The sequence below is a fragment of the Lissotriton helveticus genome, chromosome 10 (assembly GCF_964261635.1).
Source record: "Lissotriton helveticus chromosome 10, aLisHel1.1, whole genome shotgun sequence".
Lineage (NCBI taxonomy): Eukaryota > Metazoa > Chordata > Amphibia > Caudata > Salamandridae > Lissotriton > Lissotriton helveticus.
This window is the reverse complement of record NC_136071.1, coordinates 256,993,022-257,014,706: the sequence shown is the minus strand read 5'-3', so window position 1 is coordinate 257,014,706 and position 21,685 is coordinate 256,993,022. Positions and strand designations below refer to the sequence as shown.

Genomic DNA, 21,685 nt, shown 5'->3' with positions numbered 1-21,685 from the left:
AGCTTCCGGGGACCGGTTTCTGGCATTACAGCCGTCTTCGGCCCGGCTTGCTTGAATCCTGATGGTGCAGTGAGCAAGGGACTCATGTCTGAGCATACCCTTCCACACTTATGGTGGCCAAAATAATTTCAAAAAGGGGGTGGTGATGGACAGAGTATCTGAGTTAATCAGAACACTCCTACCCAGTCAACAGATCAGGGCTTGATCCATCACCGTTTTTTAGCTCACTGCACCATCCCAGTTCAGAACCTGGCTACATGCAAATTAGTCTGTCCCTGGCCCAGTGCATCATGGGAACAGGGCAGACCAAACTACCAAGCCAATTCTTTACTGGAAAGGAAACAAGCTTCCGGGGACCGGTTTCTGGCATTACAGCCGTCTTCGGCCCGGCTTGCTTGAATCCTGATGGTGCAGTGAGCAAGGGACTCATGTCTGAGCATACCCTTCCACACTTATGGTGGCCAAAATAATTTCAAAAAGGGGGTGGTGATGGACAGAGTATCTGAGTTAATCAGAACACTCCTACCCAGTCAACAGATCAGGGCTTGATCCATCACCGTTTTTTAGCTCACTGCACCATCCCAGTTCAGAACCTGGCTACATGCAAATTAGTCTGTCCCTGGCCCAGTGCATCATGGGAACAGGGCAGACCAAACTACCAAGCCAATTCTTTACTGGAAAGGAAACAAGCTTCCGGGGACCGGTTTCTGGCATTACAGCCGTCTTCGGCCCGGCTTGCTTGAATCCTGATGGTGCAGTGAGCAAGGGACTCATGTCTGAGCATACCCTTCCACACTTATGGTGGCCAAAATAATTTCAAAAAGGGGGTGGTGATGGACAGAGTATCTGAGTTAATCAGAACACTCCTACCCAGTCAACAGATCAGGGCTTGATCCATCACCGTTTTTTAGCTCACTGCACCATCCCAGTTCAGAACCTGGCTACATGCAAATTAGTCTGTCCCTGGCCCAGTGCATCATGGGAACAGGGCAGACCAAACTACCAAGCCAATTATTTACTGGAAAGGAAACAAGCTTCCAGGGACCGGTTTCTGGCATTACAGCCGTCTTCGGCCCGGCTTGCTTGAATCCTGATGGTGCAGTGAGCAAGGGACTCATGTCTGAGCATACCCTTCCACACTTATGGTGGCCAAAATAATTTCAAAAAGGGGGTGTTGATGGACAGAGTATCTGAGTTAATCAGAACACTCCTACCCAGTCAACAGATCAGGGCTTGATCCATCACGTTTTTTTAGCTCACTGCACCATCCCAGTTCAGAACCTGGCTACATGCAAATTAGTCTGTCCCTGGCCCAGTGCATCATGGGAACAGGGCAGACCAAACTACCAAGCCAATTCTTTACTGGAAAGGAAACAAGCTTCCGGGGACCGGTTTCTCGCATTACAGCCATCTTCGGCCCGGCTTGCTTGAATCCTGATGGTGCAGTGAGCAAGGGACTCATGTCTGAGCATACCCTTCCACACTTATGGTGGCCAAAATAATTTCAAAAAGGGGGTGGTGATTGACAGAGTATCTGAGTTAATCAGAACACTCCTACCCAGTCAACAGATCAGGGCTTGATCCATCACCGTTTTTTAGCTCACTGCACCATCCCAGTTCAGAACCTGGCTACATGCAAATTAGTCTGTCCCTGGCCCATTGCATCATGGGAACAGGGCAGACCAAACTACCAGGCCAATTCTTTACTGGAAAGGAAACAAGCTTGTTTCCTTTCCAGTAAAGAATTGGCTTGGTAGATTGATCTGCCCTGTTCCCATGATGCACTGGGCCAGGGACAGACTAATTTGCATGTAGCCAGGTTCTGAACTGGGATGGTGCAGTGAGCTAAAAAACGGTGATGGATCAAGCCCTGATCTGTTGACTGGGTAGGAGTGTTCTGATTAACTCAGATACTCTGTCCATCACCACCCCCTTTTTGAAATTATTTTGGCCACCATAAGTGTGGAAGGGTATGCTCAGACATGCTGGGTAGGAGTGTTCTGCTTAATTCAGATACTCTGTCCATCACCACCCCCCTTTTTGAATCGTTTTGGCCACCACAAGTGTGGAAGGGTATGCTCAGATGTGAGTCCCTTGCTCACTGCACCATCAGGATTCAAGCAAGCCGGGCCGAAGACGGCTGTAATGCCAGAAACCGGTCCCCGGAAGCTTGTTTCCTTTCCAGTAAAGAATTTGCTTGGTAGTTTGGTCTGCCCTGTTCCCATGATGCACTGGGCCAGGGCCAGACTAATTTGCATGTAGCCAGGTTCTGAACTGGGATGGTGCAGTGAGCTAAAAAACGGTGATGGATCAAGCCCTAATCTTTTGACTGGGTAGGAGTGTTCTGCTTAATTCAGATACTCTGTCCATCACCACCCCCCTTTTTGAATCGTTGATGTATCTGTGGGCTGCAAAATAGTGGTGGGCTACTTTCCGCAGTATTACAGATTATTGGTGTACTTGTGTCTAGGATAGAAGTTTCTCTGGCTTGAGTATTCGGCAGTCCTGTAAAGGATTGCATTAAGAGTGATTCCTGCGAATTTATAGTAAGATCCAGAGTGTTAATAGCGGGAGTGTTGTGTAATGATAAGTTGGGAAAACATAGATTAGGGGTTAGAGATAGACGTCTCTCCGTATTTTGAATAGCGTCAGCCACAACATTAATAGTTTTCTGCAGCATTATATCGATCGCAGTCAGGGTAGGCAAAGGTGTAGTAGGGACCACTTTATTCCTGGTGGAAGATCTAATAGCGATGGGTGTCTTTTTGGCTTTCATCATGCTGTATTAGATTATCCTTAAACAGTCAGTTTATCTACAGCAGTGCAATACAAATGCCTTTGCTTCAGATTGTGGATATCAATCACTGTACATACAAGCAGGTAATGTGATGATGTCTCACCTTGTACAGGAATTTAAGGGCCAAAATCAAAAGGGGATGGCCCGTCCCGTCCTCCTTGGGCCTCCGACGCGGATGTGGGGCCTGATTTAAATGCGCCGCCTGGCGCGCTGTAGAGGGCTACGACTTCCGGTAGAGGGTCAAGGGCTGCTGGGCAATGTAGTATGCTGTCCCTCTTGCTCTGCCCTACTCGGCGGCTGCAGATGACAAGCAGCGGCAAGGGGAGAGCGGAACACCAACACCGGTCCTCCCTCTGTGACACGGTGGTTGCTGGGCAAAAGGTAGGGCGTCAGCAGGTCCGTGGCAAAGTCAAGCACAGTGGCGTTCTGGCCGATCTTTTAAGGAATAATCACCGGGAAGGCCGCATCCTTTCCGGTGATTATTCCCGAAAAGATCGGTGTACTAGTGGACGTGCAGCTGGATTTATTCCTCGTGCAAGGGTTGTTTTGCTTGGAGTCGTGCGACAACTGCTCACACTTCTGCATCACCCAATGAGTATTTTTCGACATGATTGGGTCCCGAGGTGGTGCATAGGTGGTTTGAACCGCTAAAGTTTAGATTCCAAGAATACTGGGACTAAGAAACTTAACGACAACTGAAGCATCCAATTGATAAACGGAGCTGTTGGATTGGTCTGCTGTACACTTCTGGTCCAACTCTGTGGACAATATACATTCCACACACCATGAATATCTAGTGTACCCTTGGGTTTCACGGTTTTGTCCTGATGAAGACCCCGGTGTAAGGTGTAAACCACGCCTACGGTTGTAGCTTTGGGGTCGAAACGTCGACGGCTATTTTCTTTCACATCAGTTGACGCCACCCCTATTGCGGATATTAAGTACCAGCGTCATATACATGATTGTTGACCAAAATCCTTTGGGAAATTAGTTATCCCATTGCTTGGCTCAGGGATCTGAAGCCAATCTAATTTTTGTATGTCAAAGTTGGTATGATTTGTTGTCACTTTAACTGTTTACCTGTGCACTATTCTTCTTTTCACCACTACTTCACGTTACCCTCCCTTTCTCCTTGGGGCACTATGATGAAAATGTTATTATTGTTGTCTAATGTGAATTTGGTCTAGCTCATTGTGATTAATTAGCAATGCGCTTTGATGGATTTTTATGGTAATTAAAGTGATCAAAATACATAACGGTTCACTGGGACCCTCCTTTTCTATATTACTTAGCACCCAGGTCCCTAGTGGCTAATTTGGGTAAACCCCCCTTTGTATTTATTCAATGCCCATCTAGACAATAAGCGTCAGTTTTCTTCATCATCACCTTTCTTCCACAGTTGGGCCATTCCATTTTAATGCCTCCTCGATAAGGTGCCTGATGGTTACTTTTACAGACACACAGGGCCTCATTAAGATATCAGTCGGTAAGCCTCAGACCGCTCGTCGGAGGCTTACCGACCAACACCATAGGTTTACAGTCCGGCCTTCGAATTTCAATGTCAGATGTATTTGGGGGAAGAGGCATATACAACATACATTTCTAAATGGGTAAACTGTGAATTATAGGGATGTTTTTCACCTCAGGAGTCTGATTAACATCATAAACAATTCAAGGTTGGCTTTCATTGTCACTCTATTTGATGCTACTCCAGGGGCGGCTCCTCCGTTTTCAGAAGAGGAGCATCGCCCCACTTAAACATCCCCCAAAGCCCCAGAGATGAAAAATAGAATGGTAGTTAATTGCCATTTTAGTTTTTATCCCCTGTCCCGAGCCGAGCATTATGATGGGTACGAGGCCGCTGCTAAGTGACAGCAGCAGGGAGGAAGGTGGGCTGGTATTGCAGTGTCTAAAGTATGCATGTTTTTTTGGACAACCGTCTTGCAACGGCCAGCCACACACACGCACTTTAAACATCTCTAACACAGCTGTCTTAAGACAGCCGGGTTAAAGCAAGCCAAAGCCTCCAGAGCCCTGTGGAGCGCTGAGTGAGGCCGCTCCCTCCAGTCAGGGCGCTGCTCTCATGCTGCATGAGAGCAGCACCAGGTTTGGTCAAGGGAGTTACAGTATCCACTTCTTGTGTTGACAAAAGAAGTGGTCCAGAGCGAGGACGTCGCAGAGTTCGGTATTTTTAATTTTATTTCTTTATATTATTTTACACACGCTCCCGCCCCCTCCCCATAGATTCCTGCTGCCACTGTTTTACTCAGAACCCCTCTGTGAAAATCTCTCGAAATTAAGTTACCCATTCAGAATTCTATTTATTATCTTTAATTTTAAACTCCGAATCGGATTTTCTCAAGGTAAAAGTTGCCATACCAATCGGGGTCGACAATATTCCATTGTAATCTGTCTGTATTGGCACGGGTGCTCTGATTTCAACAAATAACGCTTTTTATCCCACTGCATCTGGATCAGTATTTTTTTTTGTAGATGTGTCTGTTCTTATTGATAGCATCAATAAGAACAGACACATGATAACATTTTTACGTCTTTCCGTGATTTTAGTTTACAGCTCTTTTTTCTAAAAACAGACAAAGAGAACCACAAGCAGAATTCAATCTGAAAAAAAATATAGCTTAGCTATGCATTTAACTTTGCTGTACTATGAAATGAGAAATAGTTCTATCGTTGACTGATTTAAAATATAAAGTGCGTCCCAGGAAAAGGTTGCCATTGGCCGCAGGTTTGCAGGCCTCACTATTCCATCTCGTCCCATTTTCAAAGGTAATCACTGGAAAAGGACATACCGCACTATAATATCCAAAGGAGGAACATCTCGTATCAATGTTCAGTTTTAAATTGTTTTCATAGAAAGTAAAGGTTTCCTTCTCATTCGCACTTGTCACTACAGAGCCAAATTGTTACTCCTAAATAAATAGTTACAACAATTTTTTGTTGTTGTTCAGTAATGTTATTGTTATTTATAATGAAAAGCAGTACAGAGGAAATGAGGAAGGGGAATAATAATAATAATCCACATTTGTATAGCGCACAATCACCCGTTAGGGTCTCTAGGCGCTGGGGGCCGTCGGGAAGATTAAGCAAGCTATTGCCCAGAGTCACATGGTGCTGGGCTAACCTGCCGCCGGAGCCGGGGATCGAACCCTGATCCCCAGATTCCAGCGTCAGTCGCCCTGGCCGCGGCGCCACACCGACATCCGACAGTTGCATAATGTATACAATAATGTGGCACATGCAGATACTGATGATAAAGACATGCGATAACAATAGACATAAATCTAGTACATAAGAAGCAACAGAAGCATATGGTACCTGGCTATGTGGATCAAATAGGACTGGATGAAGTGAAACAGGTGGAACTGTCAGATGCATACCTTTCGTGAAAGTACCAATGATGTAATAAATGAGTAAGAGAGGGGAGTGGGAGGGAATAGAAGGGCAGGGAGGAGAGGGGGTGGAAGTCATGTGATACTATGTACATGGAGGATCCGAGATTCAGATATGATAAGAAGAGTTAGAATCGATGGTCAGTAGGTGAGTACAAGATTTCCCTTTCGCAGAAGAGTCGCCAATAAAAAGGTCAAGCTTATTTCAAATACCTTGAGAGGGAGCAGAGCAGCCTCTTGTATGAGACTGGTTGATGTGTGTACTGCGAGGATAGTTTACCCAGGCCCACCAAGTGTGATAGGATACATTATTGGAGGATTTCCAGTCGAAGTCTACCAATTTGTTTCCCATTCATGCTATTAATTCCAGTTCTGGATGTGATTCTTGGCAAGCTGTGATAAAATACCAGACTACAGTTTAAACTCACCAAGGAAGGATTAGTTGTTAACAGTCAAGTAAGTCCAGGCTGTCTCAAAAGTAAAAACCAGGACTTAATGATCCATATAGCAATGAAAAAAATGTGAACATAATTTTGTGATAACTTCGGTTAGTTTTTCCAACATGGAACTCTTGATATAAACATTTCTCTTCCTTAGATTTTAACTGAAACACTCACAACTCGCAGCCTGAAGCTAATAAATTCCACAGAGACTCCGCTGTACTTCCGGCTCCTTCTGTCGTGTCCTTTCGCTATATCCGGGATTGACACCATCAAGAACCTCAAAACATCCCATAGCGACCGAGATGAGCAAGAACAACTTGTACTTTACCCTCAACAAAACATGCTGGTAGGTATGGAAAGATAATCCAAACTAACGAACCCTTGATGGGAAATTATTCTCTAGAATTATGTTATGAAGGATGGATTTCTCGACAGGGATAATTTCATTTTGGCTAACAGGTCTTCATCATCTGTACATTTTTTGTGGTGCCAGGCGCTCCCAAATAAAGGGGCTATCCACATATATACGGAGATTGTCAAAGAATTTTTTTAAAAGTGTAAATACAATCTAGGGTATAAATTCAAACAACTTAAAGAAGAAAAATAGTTTGACTTCATAGCTCAACTTGCGGTGTTGGAAAGAGTAAGTTATAAGAGAATGATACTAGATTAGTGAGTATTTATAGAGTGCGAACCACAAATAAAATTGTCTCAGCACAGATAGGAGTTAAAGTGATTCCTGTCTACATATTTTAAAGATCAGTAAAGAGAGGAAGGGTGAGCCACCTAGTACCACTCCACCAGGGCTGTGGGCATTTGAGAGGTCTCTAGGCCTGAACCTTCCTTGATGTTGGAGTTCTTTTTCCTGGTCAGTCTCATAGCTCTAATTCCCAGGGTCAGATAGCAACGGGAGGCAGGTTCAACCACAGTCTTCATTCAGGGCTCCAGCACAGGTTCCAGTGCACACAGTTCTTCTCGTTATTGACAAGTAAGGTATCTTTTTGTCTGCTGTGTCGCTAGGACTACAGGAATCTAGCTAATCTGACCCTTGAGAAGTATTTCCAGTTCTAATAAGCAAGGGAGTACAGGTCTAGACTGTCATCTTCCAGACATTCACAGAAACAGGTTCTTCCCCTTCTGTTCAATCCTCTTGTGTTTTGAGGTGCTGGTGGTGGGAAGCCTTTCTCATAAGGCTATCTAACCAGTGAAAACCCTTAACTTATTTCTCATCAAAGTTCCTACAGTCAAATCAGCTTCCTTTTGCAGTAGTTCTCATGTGTATTAGTACTTTAAAAAATCCCCAATCCCAATTTTTGTAGCTGCTTCGTAAGACAACTTATGAACAATATAACTTTTCCACAAATAGGCGTTAACAGTCTGGGAGAGTTACCACCGGTTTTGTGGCGAAGTGGCACTTTTAACCAATATCACTGCAGGGACACACCAATCCTAACATTGGGCATGTCCCCGCTACTACATTATACACCCACGCCTTCTGAGTCCAAGGCTCTATTTGAAGGTGATTTCGCAAATATGAAAGGTAGACTTTTCCACAGTGATGGCTGCAGTTTTGGCTATATCCGTTCAAGTCTGCATTGGCAGTCTTGAAGCCATGGTTTTAATGACACAATTGTGGGCGGTCTAAGATCACACTGCAAACCACAGGTGATAGTTGAATTGTATTGCCAGCGGTGCCTGTTCTGAGCCCTATTACTGTGGTCAGATATGCTGATTAGAGTTAACCTTTTACATCAGGTTTTGGAGCAGTGCCCATGGTGTTTTTATAGAAGATTACCAATGTTCAGATCAGAGTCAAAATCCCAGACAATCCGGTCAGAAAAAAACGGGGTGCGCGGCAAACTGAAGCACTTTCTTATAAGTGGGTCACGAGCCTGGTCTGAATTCCTCTGTGCCATGACCTACTTCAGAGTAGCACATATGACACATGATGGAGAATGAAAAACATATGGAGTCAGATGCTGTATCCAGTAAGACATTATATCCCAATAAAGGATATGTAGAAATCCCATCTAGAAGTCATCCAACTGGTGTGAACCAGGTTTTTTTTTTATTTCAAAGAAATGTTTATAGAAACTTTTTTCAAAGCAAGAGGAACAGTGGAGGAAAAACAATACAGCAAATGCATATTGAAAAGCCGAGAATTGGTATACATGTACAGGTTTGGTAGGGAGGTACTAAACTGTGGTATTCAGATATTACACCAAGACGGGTCGCATGAAATAAGACTGGGTAAAATATACAAATATATAGATAATGAGATACTAAAATAAAGTAAAATAAATAACAGTAGATACATAAATAAAATAGAATAAGTAAATAAATACAGCTCTTATAACATACATGGTATCAGGTTTTTATCTGGTGAAATGGAAAGGAGGGAAATTACTCAGTGTGTGGATTTTCTTATAAAAATAATCATCTTGATTTTTAAGGAATCTCTTGATTGTCCTTAAATGGGATTACAACAGACTATGCACATGTTTGTTAATGGAAAGCTAAATTGTAAAAATCTGTTATCTGTGATTGTTATAATCTCAAGTTTTAAAGTATGTGTCAAGGTTTTATTCTGGTTGTGACTTTGTAATGTATGACAGTGAAATATGGTTGGCATCTTTGCCTTATTCGTGCATTTTTGAATTATTTTAAAAAACTTGAATAAAATGCGTTGGCATTTTACTTTACCTGTATTGTTTCAGGATTTGCCTAAATCCTGTACACCTTAGTCTTGTACAGCTCTCATGTTACCCATGGGCTTGGTCTGGGATACAGAATCCATTGCACGAACAAACTGCCACACATGTTGGGATTGAATGATTTCCTTTGTGTGAAGATGTGACCTCAGCTATAATTTGTAACTGCCCTCCTCCAGGTCAAAGTTTCCTTCTGCACTACATTGGAGTTACTGACCTACCAGAATCTGTCAGGGGAGCAAATGCTTCCTGGTACCCAGCTGCTTCTGTCTGAAAATGGGGAAAAGAAGTTGGTTTTCAGACAACAGCTGATTCTTGAGTACAGCAACAAAGCTAAGCAGGTATGTCAAAGCAGCAGAGTTGTTTAATGTAGTTTAATGAGTTGTATCACTGCCTATTGCTGTAGGCATAGTTTGACTACTCTACATGCAATTGGGATATTTGTGAACAGGACATAAGCCCCAATATGTGACTAGCACTGTGGCATTGGCAGCTATTCACATGGCATAGTAATCTGACAGGTGATTGCCTTCGTCCAAATATGATTTTAGGCCCCAGACACATTGGACTGCCAAGAAAGATCATTCACTCCCTATTGATCTCTAGAGGGAGCTAGATACATTGATAGCGGAAACAATAGAGCAACAGTGTTAAAGGTGTGTCCAAGAAGACCAGATCCAATCACTATTTTAACGATTATTACTGGCTGTGTTTATGAGTTCCATTTAAATATCTAAATTAATTGTATATAAATATATCTTACATGGATATCCTGAAAATGTGGTTTAAATACAACTTTCTTGGCTTATGTAGGTCGCCCGTGTAATAAATCGGTGGTATCGGTATGATCAACATATTTCATGATCAGTCTGTACCAAAGTAGTCCACAAGTGCATCTTAAAGAAACACGAAACGCGAAGGCAGCTGACTCTCTAAGAAGGAATCGTAAACTGCGACAAATAACGATTTGCAAATTTGTGATTACTCAATTGGAATGTGTTAGAAATGGGATTTCTGGTTGGCTAAGGTTTGCGCAAAAGCCAGGCAGAAACCACCACTCTAGTCAAGGCGAGGGAGTTACACGCCAAAGATAACCCCTGCTCACCCCCTTGGTAGCTTGGCACGAGCAGTCAGGCTTATCCCGGAGGCCATGTGTAAAGCATTTGCGCAACCCACACAGCAACAACATGCTAGGCCCACCACAAAAGGAACTCCACACAAGGTTATATAAAAAATAGCCGTTGTATTATCATAAAACACATTAGAATAGTAATCACACAATATACACTGTGCCAACTGGCACTGGGCAATCTTTACAGGGGATTATATACACATGACAGGGCCACTTGGGCCACTGTCAGAACCTTCACTTAGTAAAGATAGTAAATGTAGAACATATAATAGACGTAGAACACCACCAGTAATTACTGGCAACCACTGTACTCAGCAACATCCTGTAACATAAAAAATATTATGCACAGTATCACATTAGGCGTGGAATATATTCCGTGCCAACCTCACAGCCTAAACATATTAGCCCATAACCTCCCAAGCATAACTCACATTAGGAAATAATCTCACTAGTATGCAAAACCTCGTAATCATAAAACCACATTTAGAGGCATGAATCAGGGTGCGTAAATCATAGCATATAAATCACATTTCCTAGCACCACATAAATCACAATAGGGCCTGGCGCCCTATAAACCTAACAGTCCCCCCTGGCACACTGACCTTCTCAAAGGGGACTCAAATGCCCTATGTCCAAAAGTCAGGTCGACTGCCAATGCAGCAGAGTCCATGTGCGCATACCTAAACGTGGCAGCTGACGTTAATTGCCGTGCAGCTGTGAAAGGACTGGGGAAGAAGAGTGCATCTCACTCCTATCTCCTAGCAAAAATGCCCCCTAAGGAGAGATGGCCTAAACGTCGCAGCTGGCACTAAGTGCTGCGCAGCTATGAATGAAAGGAAGGCCTGGGCACTCAATGTGCCCTGTGAATGAAATATGCAAAAACGCGGTAGCTGCCCGCATTGGTGCGGCGCAGCCCAGAATCAGTAATTAGCTCTGGCACTATTGAGCCCACGGGGCCTTCACTGGGTCTCCACAACCAAGATGCCCCTAATGTTGCAGCTGCCCTCTCGCAAGCGGGGCAGCTGAAGACAAATGGCCATGTGGGGGGAAAGCACGGGCCCCTCTGAGCCCTTTAATAATCATTATGCCAGTCGTTGGAGCCACACAGGCCGCTAAACTAAAAATACCTAACGTTGGAGCCCCATGGGCTCTGGAAACAAATATGTCTGACGTTTGAGCGGCCCACAACAGCGAGTCAGCTCAGGGAAACTAGCCACTGTCACCTCCGTGCCTCAGAGGAATAGCTCTGGGGGGTAGGCACCGATAACGTGCCTCTACATACACACTCCCCCCCTCCTCCCAACCAGGCTCCACTCACCAGACTCTGCTTTTCCGGTCGGGTGGCATGCACAGGGGAAACCCCACTCCTCGGGGCTCTAGCTCTCTAAATGCGGCGGGAGGGGCAGGCACCTGCAATGTGCCTCCGGCCCCCGGCGCCATAGTCACCACACCGCCGGGCTCTCTCTCTCATGAGAGCCTCGCCTGGACTCCTTCATGCTGGGCTTCCCTTCACTCATGGGAGCCCCGCGCTGCCATCGGCGGCCTCTGCTGCCTTTCCTATTCACCCAACCCCCTCCTGGGACCTGGGACTTGGCATCGGTGCTCATGGAGGCAGGATAGGCTCCCGCCCTCCTTTCCGCCCGCAGCCGAGCTCACGGACATCCGCTGCAGGCCCCGCCCCTGTCCCAGGCAGACGTGCCTGACTTCCTGTTTGCGGCTCGGGCCGCGGCGGTGATTTCCCTCGGGTTGCGGCGGTGATGAGGGGTAGGCTCCCTCGTAACTCAAAATATAAAGTGGGGTGGGCTCCCGCTACCACGGGCTCCATAAAGCGGGGTGGACACCCGCAATGAAGATCAATAAGCGGGTTGGGCTCCTGCTCGGTGTACACAAATGCGGGGTGGGCACCCGCTCCCGGCAGCATCACTGGGGAATCCCTCTAGTGGGGATTCCCCCTAAAGAGGCGGGCAGCGCCGTGCAGCGCAGCCCACGCTCCTCTTCCTGGGGAAATGAAAATAAAACGTTCCCAGGGCGCAGAATGCAGCATAAGCTCCTCCAAGGTCCTGGAGGATCACCAGCAACAAAAGATTCAAGCAACAAGTTCCCTTAGGGATCAAGGGGCAATGCAGGGCCCAGGGAGGCAAGCCCTCATGGCAGCCCCCCCTTGGCCCCAGCAGCAGCACGCCCTTGCTGGATTCAGGAACACGAACTGAACAAATTCATCGGGTCACAGCCCCTTTACTTATACCACCAAAAGTCTTTGTTCTCAAAAGTCACAAGTCACTGAGCCCAGCCAGAACCAGTTCGGTGTGGTCCTGGAGCACTTTGTTTACAAGGCTACATCCTGCCTTTGAGGATAAGGGGGTCTGCCATCAGACGCACAGTGGGAGGTGGAGCCATCATTCACCTTGCCAGGCACAGCCCTGCTCAGATCAAAGGGTCACCTCTCCCATACTCCAACTGCAGATCTCTCTATTCAACCCACTTCTGGCTCAGCCTGCCCTGTCCCTCCAAAATCAGACATGCAATTCACATCAGGCAGGCAGACACATAGCACACAGAAATGCCAACTTCTAAAAGTGGCATTTCTCACATAGTCATAATAAATCTGCACACACCATTGCGTAGCATTTATTCTCATAATTTCATACATACCAGACTTGACCATACTGCTACTCTCATAACAGGAATTACCACTGATACACACTGAGCAGGGAATCCCACATGCATTCCTTTGGGAGGGCAAGCCCCTCTCACTGAATGTACCTCAGAGCGCATGCACTTTACACTGGACCACAGTGCTAAAGTGCCCAGAGGCCTAAAACCACTACCACTACACAGAGAAAAAGGCTGGGAGAAATGCAAAAAGTTTAGGGGTGAACCTGCACAAAGGGCCAAGTCCAACAGAATGGAAAAAATTAAATTTGTTAGAAGTAGGTACAATTTGTGCACTTCTAACAAATCCATTGGTTTTTGAGAACTGACATATGGGTTTGTTCTAAAAAAAATCGATTAATAGTGGCTTGCAATTCGACCTACCTCATCAATATGCATGAGGTAGGTCTTAAATCGAGGCTCAGTACGATTGGCTGCAACGACCATCATGGTAGCCTGCTGGGGTCAGCAGACCACCATGTTTGCGATTGCTTTTAAATAAAGCAATCTTTTTTTTTTTTTATATATGCATCCCATTTTTCTTAAAGGAAATGTTTTTGTAAACCTTCACAAAGGAGAAGGTGTCCCATGGAGATCCCATTCCAATTCCGAATGGCTTACCACCCCCTTTGAGGAGGTGGTAAAATATTAATGTTTGGGCTGCAAAAAATGAATACATAGCTTAAAGATTTGGTATCTTTAAGGGAGGCCCTTAACATGCCCCTTCCAAATACCGAATCTGTATTTATTCCCAAACCCAATTAGCGATTTAGTAAGATTCGGTAACCCATTACCGAATCGGTATTTGGGTTTGGTGTATAAAAATAATGCAATATTGCAGTTGTAAAGGCTCTGATTTTCCAATTCTGAACCTTACTGACCATAAAATGGTTTTGTACATGCAGGGTAGTCTGTAGCTGTTATGAATTGTCCACTTACCTGTGGTTTTAAAGGCATGAGGAAAATAGGAGACGGTGTATGTTATTCCACTTGCCCACTTGTGTGTGTTGGTGATTGCAGGAAGCTGCAAGCGCTATCTTTATATGCCAACTAGCCAAAACTTCAATAGTTTTAAACATTTTATGGACATATATGCATTTAGAGCTGAATGATCAAGAATGCTTGAGCCAAAAGTATTGTGTAAATTTGCTTAGAGGATTAATGAGCACTATTACCTTTAAAAGTATGTAAAGAAATATAATTGATTTATGTAATAAGGATAAACGATTGTATTTATGAAAAGCTAGGTTTAAATGTGGCGTTAATGTTAGGGATTATTTGCACTGGCTATATGTATACGGTGATATTTTGTTCTAGTTTTTAATATTGAATATGGGTATTTTTGATAAACTTGTGATAAAATATATATCATGGCAGCAAAGAATGTAGAATTAAAGCTAGATCATAGGGCATGTTGCTTGTTCTAATAATGATTTTAAAATATAAAATAAGGATTATGGGAAGATGTTTGTTTTTGCTAAACATCCCTGTTTAAAAGCAGTAGGGCAGTTGCTTGTATATTTTCCACCTTGTATACTGTAAATATGGTTTCACTGGGGTTCCAAAGCATGGTTGTGGGTATCATTAAGGATTTAAGAGCTCGTTTGCATTGGCCTGTTACTAGTGGTCATCTTTCTCTTTCAATGTTCACCTCTGCAGCAGTTGCCGCTCTGCGCATATCTTTCCGTGCCAGTTCTGCAGCTTTCTCGCGACACCGTCGATTTTGGTACCTGTTTTGTCGGACAGACCCGCACACAGGAAGTCTTCCTGCTGAACAGGAGTGGCTCTAAAAGTTACTGGACTGCCTTGATAGGTAAGGCAGTTGTACTATCATGTTCCTTCCATCATGTTTTCATGACGTTGTTTTTGAAACATTGTAAAAAGGGCAGGTGAGATTTAATGTAGACTGTTGAATACATTGAGTTTTTCGTACACTTTTATATATTTGCATGCTTATGTGCAGGGGCGGCTCCTCCGTTATGGCAGAGGATCGTCGTCCCAGTAGGTGGCAGCATATTTAAACAGAGGAAAGATAAAATGATAATAAACCAATTTTATATCATTTTATTTTTCTTCTTACCTGCAAGCTGCCAGCGAGGGCCGGCCTTGCACTCTATGTGTACCAGTGGGGAGGCGGGTGATGGGCACTACTAAGTGCGCACAATGGTTTGGCCGGCCACCTTAGGTCGGCCAAACCGTCAAGGCGAACTTAGCATTTCTGATGGATACAGCTGCCAGTGGATTCCTCACCTTGTGAATATCCCCTTGCGTCAGGAATATTGAGAAATTCTTTTTGTAGCTTCGCGCCGACGTGGACGACGTCACAGAGGCACGACACCGCGCGCGACTCCGCTGACGTCATCGACTCCATAATAGGCCCACGCTGGCGTGATGACATCAGTTCCCTTTTTTCCGCGTCGTCGGCGCTAACGGTTTCGAGGGATCCTCTGTAGCTGTTAGTAACTTTGTTACTTTTTGTTTCTTTTCGGTGTCCTCTTGCTTCTTTGTGTTAAGATGTCCACGAAGAAGACTGGATTCAAGCCGTGCGGAGAGTGCGGCAAGATGATGTCAATTACGGATCCGCACGAGTGCTGCGTTTGGTGTTTGAGTTCGGACCATGACGTCGAGGAATGGTCTTCCTGTAAGAAGATGAATCCCAAGGCTCTCCGTGAGAGGGAGGCAAAGTTCCTTGTTGCCACGTTGAAGAGCAGGAAGGACAAGAAGAGGTTGAGGTCACGGACTCGACGGTTGAGGTCATGGTCTCGCTCGAAGTCGCACTCGAGGTCATCTTCAGCGCATGCTTCGAGGTCGTCGAGGAAGAAGCACAAGAAGAGATCTCATAAGTCTCGCCATCACTCTGGGAAGGACTCGAGCTCGAGACCGAAGTCGCAGGTGAAGTTGCTTCGCAAGGATGTGGAGACTCCCGACTCCGGAGGTTCAAGTCTCTGAGGGTGAGGCTTCGCCTGTGAATACGCCTGTTCATTCACTGAAGCTGTTGACGAATCCTTCTCCGGCTCCGACTCATTCTTCTGACCAGGAGGGTGAGGGAGAAGAAGAGGAAGAAGGAGAAAAGAAGGTTCCGTTGCCTGCAGGTTTGTCGACCCCGGTGCACCAACCTGAGGTAGAGGTCCCTTGAGAGCATCCTGTGGGCTCTTATCCAGCTTTTCCGGCTCCAGGTCAGGACCCTACTCAGTTCCTGAATGCTATGTATGGAGTGTATTCAAGGGCTATGTACCCCTCTGGTGCACCGGTTGGTCCCACGGGTCCATTAGCATACAATCTGGGTATCCCCCAGACTTACGCTCCTGCGCCTTTTATGCCATTCATGCCGGCTCCGACGCCGCCTTGGCTTTTCTCGGCGCCGCCGAAGCCTTCGACGCCAAGACCTCCGACACTGACACCCTCGACACCGATGCCGAATCCGATCCGACCTCATGTTCAGTGGTCTGGTCCTCCGGCTTCGGATTCCCGATCCGCGACTTTATTCCTGAAGGAGAGGTCGAGGCGTGAGGCACAGAGACTTCTGGAAGAGCAGAGGTACCATGATGCAGAAATGGAAGAGGGTGAGCTGCAGGATTCAGACGATCTTTTCGACGATCTGAGAGAGGCTAGTGGTCTTGAGCTGTCTCCTGATTGGGATTTGGCCTCTGTTTCTGACGCCCCTTCTAAGGATGTGACACCTTATCATGTGGTTATAAGGAAGGCTGCAGACTTGTTGAATATAACACTTCCTACTGCAGAGTATAAAGCTAATATACTGACAGAGGTCCTTCATTCACCTATCTCTGTGGTTGAGCCTATGCTCCCTTTCAATGATGCTTTGGTGGAGCCTATATCTGAGGTTTGGAAAAGACCGTTTACAGCCCCTGCTGTTTCGAGGGCGGTTGCGAGAAGGGACAGGGTGGCGCCTGGTGACCCGGACATTTTATCCACGCACCCCTTTCCAGAGAGCTTGGTTGTGCAGGCGGCTTGCTCGAAAACATCTGCGGGCGCTTTTCCACAGGTTCCTGGGGATAAGGAATCGAAGAAGCAGGACCAGGCTGCGAAAAAAGTATTTTCCTCTGCAAGCATGGCGCTCAAATTGACTAATGCTACTTGTCTTATGGAATGCTATATCCATGCATTGATGGATTCAGTCAAACAGCTGGTTCCAAAGCTTCCTGAGGAGGATAGGAAGGATTTTCAAGAGGTGATTACTGACACTCAGGCTGCTGCTAGACAGGTCATTCAGAGTGGGCTGGACACTGCTGACTCGGTGGCAAGAGTGATGGGTTCTTAAGTGGCCACAAGAAGAGCGGCATGGCTTAAATCCTCTGAATTCTCTGCGGATGTCCAGGCTGCCTTGATGGATTTGCCCTTTGATGGGTCAGGTTTGTTTAGAAAGAAGGCTGATGCTGCTTTAGAAAGGTTCAAGGACAGCAGAGCGACAGCAAGATCTTTGGGCCTACAGTCCAGAGGTACTGCCGGGAAGAGGTTCAGAGGATTTGGCAAGTCTTCCTTTCGGACCTACAAGCAGCCGCAACAGCAGCAGCAGCAAAATACGCTGTACAAGTCGTACAGAGGCAGTCAAAGAGCTCGTCCTAGAGGTCGTCAGGCTTCCTCCTCCTCCTCTACCTCTCCCCAACCCCCTGCCACCACAGCAAAGCAGCCCTAGATCCACCATTCCAGATCATGTGGGCCCAGTGGGGGGCCGGCTTACCCATTTTCTACGAGATTGGGAATTGATTACATCGGATCTTTGGGTTCTCAATCTCGTGGAGAATGGGTATGCTCTTCCCTTTCGGGAATTTCCCCCCAATTACCCTCCTTGCCAAGGATTTTGTGCAGAGGACCACCTGCTGCTCTTGCAGGAAGAAGTCCTGGCTCTGTTCAGAAAGGATGCGATAGAGGTGGTTCCAGAGCAGGAGAGGGGTCAGGGGTGCTACTCCCGGTATTTCCTGATCCCCAAGAAGGATGGCAGACTTCGTCCAATCCTGGATCTCAGGATCTTGAACCTTTACCTGAAGTAGGAGAAGTTCAAGATGCTCACCCTTGCGCAGGTTCTTCAAGCGCTGCTGGAAGAAGACTGGATGGTGTTGATCGACTTGCATGATGCATATTTCCACATCCCCATTCTGAAGTCGCACAGGTAGTATCTCCGTTTTACGGTGGGATCGCAGCACTACCAGTTTGCGGTCCTTCCGTTTGGTCTTACTACTGCGCCTCGAGTCTTCACCAAGGTGATGGCAGCACATCTCAGAAGGTCAGGGGTTCCGGTATTCCCTTATCTGGACGATTGGCTGATCAAAGCAGAATCTCCGGAGAAAGTGCTCCATCATCTGCAAGTCACAACTCAGTTGTTGTACAGGTTGGGTTTTTCAATAAATGTACCCAAATCTCACCTGGTGCCCTCCCAGCGCAACCTGTTCATAGGTGCAGTACTGGATACAACTGTATGTCGGGCATTCCCTCCACCTCAAAGGATTCACGACATACAGGAAATGATTCCTTTATTTCACAATGGAGCGGTCGTTCCAGTCCTGAAGGTCCTTCATCTGCTCGGTCTGATGGCTTCCTGCATTCTGTTGGTCAACCATGCACGCTGGCATATGAGGGCACTCCAGTGGTGCCTCCGCAGGCAGTGGTATCAACACAACGAAGATCTCAGGGAGTCCATCAGGATCTCCAGAGAAACTGCAGCAGATCTGTCTTGGTGGAGTGTGGAGGGCAATCTGTCTCAAGGAAAGCCTTTCCAACTTACTCCAGCGGTGGCCACAGTGATAACGAATGCATCCACTCTAGGGTGGGGTGCTCATCTGGGGGATCTGGAGATCAAGGGTCTATGGTCTCCAGAGGAAAGGTTGCTTCACATCAACCTTCTGGAATTGCGGGTGATACTTCTGGCGCTCAAGGCCTTCCTCCCTTTTCTACGCGGGCGGTCGGTGTTGTCCTGACGGACAACACCACCGCGATGTGGTATGTCAACAAGCAGGGAGGAGTAGGGTCGCAGTGTCTCTGCAGAGAGGCTCTGCGTCTCTGGTCCTGGGTTCAGGATCATCAGATTTGTCTGATGGCAAATCATCTGGCCGGAGTTCTGAACGTGCGTACAGACAGTCTCAGTCGGCAGTTCTCAGCCGACCACGAGTGGAGGCTTCATCCAGAGGTAGTTTGTCACGTCTTTCGGACGTGGGGGACTTCTCCGGTGGACCTGTTCGCCACTCACAAGAATGCTCACTGCCCGTCATTCTGCAGCCTCCAGTTTCCGATGCAGGGAGCCTTGGGGGACGCATTTCAGTTGAGTTGGGACTCGCAACTCCTTTACGCATTTCCTCCCATACCCTTGATTCCTAGGGTTCTGAGGAAGATTCTCCAAGACAGGGCCGAAGTAATATTGATCGCCCCAGATTGGGCAAGAAGGGTGTGGTACACAGATCTTCTCCACCTCTCCTCGTGCCCGCCGCTCCGTCTCCCTCTCAGGGCAGATCTCCTCTCTCAGATGGAGGGGCAGGTTCTACACCCCCACCTCCAGACCTTACACCTTCATGCCTGGAGATTGAACGGGGCAACCTGAATTCCTTTTCTCTCCCACATGAAGTGGTGGATGTCATTCTATCGGCCAGGCGTGACTCTACCAAGTCAATCTATTCATACAGATGGTCTAAATTTGTGACTTGGTGTGGGGAGAAGTCCATTGACCCTTTGAGGGTTTGTTTGTCAGATATACTTCTATTTGCTCTTTCTTTAGCGCGCCGAAGGGTTTGCTGTGGCTACAGTTAAAGGTTATCTTTCGGCTTTGTCGGCATTTCTCTGCCTGCCGGATCAGCCGTCCTTATTTAAATATCCTATTGTTTTGAGGTTTCTAAAGGGCCTTACAAATACATTTCCTCCTACTCCTTTTATTGTGCCTCAATGGGACTTGAATCTGGTGCTTACTTTTCTAATGGGTTCCACTTTCGAACCTTTACATAATTGTCCCTTGAGGTTGTTGTCTTTTAAGACGGTTTTCCTAGTTGCAATTACCTCGGAGGGTAAGTGAGCTTCAAGCTCTTAGTTCAAAGCCCCCATTCTTGACCATTCATGCTGAACGAATGGTTCTTAGGACCAGGGCTGCTTTTCTGCCTAAGGTGGTAACTCCATTCCATCTAGGACAGTCTATTACCCTTCCTACCTTCTATCCTCCCCCTCACCCTTCCAAGGAGGAGGAGCGGCTTCACCGTCTGGACCCTAAGAGGGCGGTGAGCTTTTATCTTGATAGGACAAAGGACTATCGAGTGGATGACCAGCTGTTTGTTGGATTTGCTGGCTGCAGAAAAGGAAGAGCTGTGCACAAGCGCACATTTTCGAGATGGATAATACTGTGCATCAAGATCTGCTACGCCCTGGCTGGTAAGGATTCTCCAGAGGGTATAAGAGCCCACTCTACTAGAGCAAAGTCTTCAAAATCTGCTTTGTCTAGGGGTGTACCTGTTGAGGACATTTGTAGAGCGGCAACTTGGGCCTCCCTCCAAACTTTCGCGAAGCATTACTGCTTGGATACCGAGCTGAGGAGGGACGGCCATTTTGCGCATTCTGTCCTTCAGGACTTTCTGTTATAGAGGAGTGGCCACCCTCCTTCGGGAGTGGGGACTGCTGTGGGAATCTATTCACAAGGTGAGGAATCCACTGGCAGATGTATCCATCAGAAGAACAAGTTACTTACCTTTGGTAACGCTTTTTCTGGTGGATACAGTATCTGCCTGTGGATTCCTCACTGACCCACCCACCTCCCCGTTGTCCACTCTTCTATACCTGAGTTGCTGTGATGTTAATGTGTTTTTATTGTTGAAGGAAAAGTTTTATTTCAATTGCTTTTCTGCATTTGTTTCACACTATGTGTGTCATCTTGACATTTGTATACTGTGTATATATCTACTGATGTCGGTCCGTCCGTGTGCCTCGAAGGCACGGAAAAAAGGGCGGAACTGATGTCATCACGCCGGCGTGGGCTTATTATGGAGTCGGTGACGTCAGCGGAGTCGCGCGCGGTGTCGTGCCTCTGTGACGTCGTCCACGTCGGCGCAAAGCTACAAAAAGAATTTCCGAATGTTGCTGACACAAGGGGAAATATTTTTACAAGGTGAGGAATCCACAGGCAGATACTGTATCCACCAGAAAAAGTGTTACCGAAGGTAAGTAACTTGTTCTTCTCCAGCCTACTGTGCGGTACAGCTGGGTGGAGAAAAGCCACATGCTCCTAGGCACTATCCGAGCGGCCAACCTGGCCGCTTAGACCAATCCTGGCACTGCTCTCATGATGGGAACAGTATTCCCAACATAAGAGCTGCATCTGGGAGCCTGAACAGTGTGCACCAGCTCTGGAGTTAAGGATTGGGAGAGGAGCAATGGGGCGACCGAAGCGGCAGGTAAGTAAAGTTTAATATATATATATATATATATATATATATTTTTTGTCCTTATTTTTGTATCCCCCTTCCTCCCCCCTCATTTCCCTACCGCTGCCGATTCTGAGCAGCCGCTACTGCTTGTGTGACAGAATGAGTAAGTGGGGGTGTACTGACATC

The 21,685-nt window shown here is 46.4% G+C and overlaps 1 protein-coding gene across 2 annotated transcripts in view; it reads left to right on the top strand.

The window, feature by feature from the left end:
- Positions 1–21,685, top strand: part of DLEC1 (DLEC1 cilia and flagella associated protein) — a 691,969-nt gene that overhangs the window by 576,256 nt on the left and 94,028 nt on the right. For both annotated transcript variants that reach the window (XM_078665272.1, XM_078665271.1), the window contains 3 exons: positions 6,805–6,996; positions 9,541–9,702; positions 14,805–14,958. In XM_078665272.1, coding sequence (XP_078521398.1) covers positions 6,805–6,996; positions 9,541–9,702; positions 14,805–14,958 — 508 coding nt within the window. The remainder of the gene's footprint in view (positions 1–6,804; positions 6,997–9,540; positions 9,703–14,804; positions 14,959–21,685) is intronic.